Genomic DNA, 6,000 nt, shown 5'->3' with positions numbered 1-6,000 from the left:
TGTTCTTCTAATGCCTTGATTTTAAATTATCAAATCTAAAGGCAACCCAAATCAATTCCCCACTTCCTTGAGAATTTTACTGATGTATATTCAGACTGAAATTTTGGACTTAAAATGTAAATATGGATCTTTAGTAAGCAGAAAACGGTGGCTTTATACGACTCTTCACGAAATCATGAAACAGACTCATTTGGAATTAAGAGGGCACTTGGTCACCAAAGTATGCAATTTTCGAAAATAAAACCGTACAGGGAAAATTGCTTCCTTTATGCTATTGAAGTATCACATTACAATGCCAACTTTACACAAGGAGATTCAGGTACCTACTTGGGAAGCATTCTTATTGCAATGGTGCAAAAAAAAAAAAAAAAAAAAAAAAAAAAAAATCTACAAAATCATGAATAAGTTGCTTGCAGAAACCCAATTCAGATGTAAAACTCTTTGGTACGTTGAAGCATAGCTGCTAACCTATAAAAAGCAAAACTTTCACCTAAAATCCGAACAGTAAAACAGGCTATGCAACATTGCTCGCCCCTTCAACTAATTTGATACCCAACAATTACCTCATCTGATTTGAATGGAGATGAATCCAATCTGTGTTTATTGTCTCCTACCCAGGCCTCATTTCAAGGTAGTAAATTGTGAGTGCAACCAACTGAGAGAATGCATTGGTTCTTATAAAATCTATGTCCATTGCTGGAAAGTTGCCATGTTTCCTAATCTATCAAGATGGCACTTTTCCCTCCACAGGTGAAGATTCAAGCTTAGGTAGCAGTTCCGAGACCACCTTTTGTAGTGCAATACGGTTCAACTGGTGGTTGTTTCCATTAACAACAAATTTCGAGAGAAATGTAATTTCTTCAGTGTCCACATTTTCAGCAAGCAGTTCATTCCAAAATTCTTCATCCTCATTGAGCTCTGCAGTCTTCATGAGTTCTATTACTCTCTGCAAGGTTGCTACATTCCTACCTGCACCACAACCCATGGCAGTTGCAGCACCCACTGCATTTGCGAGTGCTAATGAACTAACCATGGGCATATTGTGTATAAAACCAAATGCAATAGCAGCCACAAAACTATCTCCGCACCCCACAGTGTCAATAACATTCACCTGATCACATTGCAGAATAACAACTACTTGTTTCATTTCACATTAGGCAAGAAAGGAAGATGAATAAGGAATTTAGGAAGGTTAGAATAATGCACTAGAAGAAAGCGAGCAGATATGGACCTTTTCACATTATCGGAAGAAATTTTCATTCCACTAGTATTTAGTTAACATAATAGTTTTAATACAAAATATAGCACACAATCATATTCACTGCATGTCAAACTCTTGGGTTTTATGTTATTTATTTTAACATTTTTTCACATGATTTGGTACAAAAGGCTTCCTCTATGGTGCAACAGCAAAAGAATGGGTAAATATATAGTTTAAAATAATAAATTAAATATGAAGAACACACCTGAATGCCATTATTAACCCCAAACTTCTGTTATAGTTAGTCAAAACACAGACCTTCAACAACTATTATTATTATTATTATTTTGATAAGACTTTCAACAGCAATTATTATTATTATTTTTATTTTTATAAGACTTTCAAAAACAATTATTAATATCATGGTATCAAAGAAGTCCAAAAAAGAAACTCATGGAAACATCATAAGAGATAATGTTGAGATTCTAAAATAATACCTTGAATGCAGGAGCACAAGATATACTTGACATAGAGATTATAATTGAACCCTTTGAACCCATCTTAACAATCACCCATTTTGTGCGCACACCTTTCTTGAGCAGCTCCTGCCCTGCTAATATTGGATTTTTTATGCCCGTCAGTGCTTGAGCCTGGCAAATCATTAACACGAGTGGAATGGATTAGGAAAAAAAAAATCTAGTAAACTATGCACAAATAGAATTTGCCACCATAATTTACAAAGACAAAACCTACACTTTAAAGAAAGACTTTACTGGAAGGAAGTTATTGAAAGAATGGGGTCGTAAGCCTACTATACTCTTGCTAGGTATACCAAGGGCCACAACAGTTTCAAGAAAAACTACAATTATTCAGATATGCAACTAAGAAGGTCTATTTACCAACATGAATATGGAACTCCAAAAAAATAGTGATCCAAGGAACAATTTTTGTGATACATTGTATCTAATTCCTCACCAACATGAATCAATAATTCCATTAGGATAAAAAGACCTTTCCGATCTTTGTAAACTTTTGGTACTATTGTATAGAAGAATCATATATAAAAGTGTACAGCCCGACAAATTGGTAGTCCATCTAAGCAAATGTAACAGTCATAGACACTAGAGTGCTGATGTACCAAAGAAGCAAAAAGGAAATTATAATATAAAGGACAAGCCAACTTTCATTATAGAACGAAAATGTTGGGAATCAACATTTTAATTGCCTGTGAAACGTACTTAGGCTAACAAATTGTTGGTAATAAGACAAACAGATGTAGTTCAGACAGGCACGGAAAAAACTAATGGAAACAGCAAAATGAAGATTCAATATTTAAAATTAAAGGTTTTCCAAGGACATGAGAAGAAGAAAAAGGGTGTAAAAGAAGATGGTAATGACTAAATAGAGGCTAAATGGGCATGGAGCAGAAGTATAAATGGCCGTTGGGAGAAGAATGGTGCAGTAATGCATAGTGTTGAAAAAAGTAAACAGCAATTCAGCAGAAAGAAAGGAGTGAAACGGACCTCATCAGAAGTGAGAAGGAGAACGTCGCTCATTGTTAAGAAGTGGGAAAGGGCTGTCTGTTGTTGGGGAGTTCCATTGGAAAGAGTGTTTCCACGGGGTCCAGGATCGAAAAAAACACAAGTCCCAACTTCAACAGCATATTGTAGAGCAGAGGTAAGCAGGTGGGGGGAAAGCTCATCAAAGCCATAACCATTACAAAAGAGGATCTTTGAGTTTTGAATGGCCATCTTGACATGGTTGGAGAGTGTGGTCAACCAACTGAAAGCAGGCTGGTCACTGAAATCAGCTCGACTGAGAAACAGAAACAGAAACAAGGTTGATTTTTGAGGTACAAGATACATAGATAGATAAGAAATGTAATTGTTGGGAGGGGGGTGGGGGGTATACCTGCAAAAACCATGTCTTTGTAAAGGGTCAACAAGAACCCAGCAGAGAAGTGTTTGATAAGAAGAGGCAACATGAAGAAGATGATCAGAATGTAGTTGAGTGGGGGGGGTCATCATTCCAACCATAGAAATACCCTCATTACGAAGGACGTCTAGGAGGAAGCGTCCATAAATGTCGTTACCGACATGACCAATTGTTATACAATCAAGTCCAACCCGACCTGCTGCTATTGCCATATTGCAATTACCACCGGCTTCCCAGTATTGCTATAATAATAATTATTATTATAAATCAATAAATTAAATAATAAAAATTGAAAATTGAAAGCTGAAAGTTGAAAGTAAGAGAGATAAAAAGAGAGACCTTATCGGGCGGTGAAGCTGATAAGCGATCCATGTAGAGCTTGCGAAGAGCAGGGTCATTGGGGGGCAATTCGGGAACATTAAGCACAATATCAACGCACAGATTTCCCAAAGTGGCCACATCTATTTCTTTTGATTTCCCTGTGGCTGTTATAATTCCTACGTTTGAGCTTCGCTTGGCCCTTGGAGTTGGAGGATTAGGATACACTTGCTCTTTTTTGCAGCAGCGAGGGATTGACCACTGGGAAATGGAGCGCCTCCTCCTAGGTCTAGGTCTAGGTCTAGGTCTAGGGTTTTGTTCATTATGATATTCATATTGAAATGGAGCATGGTATGCGAAAGGGAGTGAAGATTTGATGAAGAGGGTGGTGGTGGTTGTTGTCAGATGATGGATCATAGGCATTCACTTTCCTCAACCGATATCACAAACCCACAAAACCTACAGACTAACTTCTACTTCTACAACCAACAGAACAGAACAGAATTACTTTGAGTAATGTTGTGTTGTGTTGGAAGCAAGAAGCGAAGAGAGGGATTATAATTGTATTATTATCTACTACGCAATTGACACTACACTCCAATGCTTTCTTCTCTTCTCTTTTCCTTTCCACAATATTTAAATGCACTTGTATCTTTTGTTTCAATTTTTTTAAAACTCATTTCAATTTTAATTCTTCCTATAATACTTAAATAAATTACTTCACATCAACTTAACAACACCACAATCTATCTCCAAAAAAAAAAAAAAAAAAAAACCACCACCACACTGTCCACATGATAACATAATAGGACTAATATTAAGATTTTGTCCATTTAAATTAATATATATTTTTAAATTTACATATTTACGAAAACTATTGAACTAAAAATTCAAATTCAAATTTATTTCATATAACTATTTTTTTTTAATATATACAAAATAGAAATTTTATTCTAACTTAATCTATGTATGTATGTATATATTTATGTGTGTGTGTGTGAAGCTTTGAAAGACTTGAACCCCAGTTCTTGACATCCACACTCTACAAGCACTTATACTTATGAAGTGACCATCACATCAAAAATATTATCTTAATGACAATAGATTTCATATATTTTTTGTCTACAAATGAATTTGGTGAAAACTATAATTTTAAGTATTTTTTATTTCATAGAATTATATTTCTTTTTAAAAGGAGAGAGAGAAAAAAAAGTGTTCCTCCACTCAAGTTTGACAATTGACATTACAGATTTTTCTTAAAGCGTGTGGGAACTGGGAATCTCTATGGCCAACTTTTTAGTAATTATGATGACCTATATATTATTGTTTATGATTTTATTAATTTGTTTTGACCAGAATACTCGAATCTTTTCCATTTTATCTAAAAGACATAAACAACATCTTATCTTTCTATAACCCTTATCTTAAATGACATAGTTAAATAATAAATTTTTATATTACTAATAACTAATAAGGCCATACACTTTTATTATTCGATATTTTTTTACCTTTATAATAAACTAGCTTGTAATTCCATGCATATACATGAATATACTTAAAGATATATAATAAAATGCATAATATAATTCTTATATATATAATTTTTTTATTACTTAAATACTATTGATAGTCTTTTTTATATTTTGTTAACTTTTTAAAAAATTTATAAGGATATTGTGGGGGCCGGATAGTCATTGAAATTGTTAAAGTCAAGCTAATTGGGCCTGTACCCCATCCAAGGACGCAAATCTGTCTGAGGAGGCCCATATTAGGTTGTTGGGGTAACCAAATGAAAGGAAGAGTGAATATCACGAAGGGTGAGTTCAGTATTCGTCCGAGGACAAAATCCTTCTCGGCAGTATGAGTCTGAGGACGATCAAAACGCCATCTTGTTACAAACATATTTCAGAGCTACGTCATCACTAAAGGTGGAGTAAGGGACCAAGGGTAAGAAAGAAAAGACAAACAAATATCTATAACAACAGCTTCCTCCGCATTAATCGTCTCTCAACCAATTCTCTGACCGCATTAATGTAGAGGTAATGCCTGAACAGTGATGAAGCAGCCTTACAGCTGCTAGTAGGAGGTTCCAGAAGGTGTTAGATGAGACAGAAAGAGATCCTCTGAATCCAACTTACACGTGTGTGGTGAAGATGGTATGAAGATGGCAGTATATAACATGAAAGAAAAGCATGCAGAAGGGGATCGGAACAAAAAGAAAGACACAAAGAACACTCAGGAAAAAAGACTAGAAACCAAAGAACTGAACTTATTTCAAAGAAAAACAAATTGTGATATCAGTGCTAATCCATATATAAACGTGAGGTTGAATCGTTTTACTTTTAAAAAAGTTGATCCAGTTCTTGAACACCCACGCTCTACAAATTTTATTGTTTGGGTCTTAAACATGCAAACCCAGTACAGGTTTGGGGTTGTTGCAAATTGAGTCTTTACAGATATTATTATGTATAAAGTGTAAATTATCCATTTTTTTTTAATTATTGTGAAGCACCTTATTTATTTATTTATTATAATTCATTTATTCT

The 6,000-nt window shown here is 34.7% G+C and overlaps 1 protein-coding gene across 1 annotated transcript; it reads right to left on the bottom strand.

The window, feature by feature from the left end:
- Window positions 1–246: 246 nt before the first annotated feature.
- On the bottom strand, window positions 247–4,065 carry LOC126708608 (fructokinase-1). The gene is made up of 5 exons (XM_050408417.1): window positions 3,476–4,065; window positions 3,113–3,378; window positions 2,725–3,016; window positions 1,699–1,851; window positions 247–1,111 (listed from the first exon to the last, which is right to left on the bottom strand). Exons 1-5 carry the CDS (start codon window positions 3,875–3,877, stop codon window positions 725–727), a joined length of 1,500 nt encoding a protein of 499 aa, XP_050264374.1. The 5' UTR covers window positions 3,878–4,065; the 3' UTR covers window positions 247–724.
- Window positions 4,066–6,000: the final 1,935 nt, after the last annotated feature.

This window comes from Quercus robur, chromosome 12 (assembly GCF_932294415.1).
Source record: "Quercus robur chromosome 12, dhQueRobu3.1, whole genome shotgun sequence".
Taxonomy (NCBI): domain Eukaryota; kingdom Viridiplantae; phylum Streptophyta; class Magnoliopsida; order Fagales; family Fagaceae; genus Quercus; species Quercus robur.
The sequence above is the reverse complement of the archived record's forward strand: the minus strand, read 5'-3'. Positions and strand labels throughout refer to the sequence as shown.

Bases quoted from the DNA above. Each gene is read 5' to 3' on its own strand.
- LOC126708608 (XM_050408417.1), bottom strand. From the start codon at position 3,877: ATGCCTATGATCCATCATCTGACAACAACCACCACCACCCTCTTCATC. The intron at 3,379-3,475 runs GTCTCTCTTTTT...TTATTATTATAG, and splicing joins CAGCTTCACCGCCCGATAAG to CAATACTGGGAAGCCGGTGG. The intron at 3,017-3,112 runs GTATACCCCCCA...TCTGTTTCTCAG, and splicing joins CAAAGACATGGTTTTTGCAG to TCGAGCTGATTTCAGTGACC.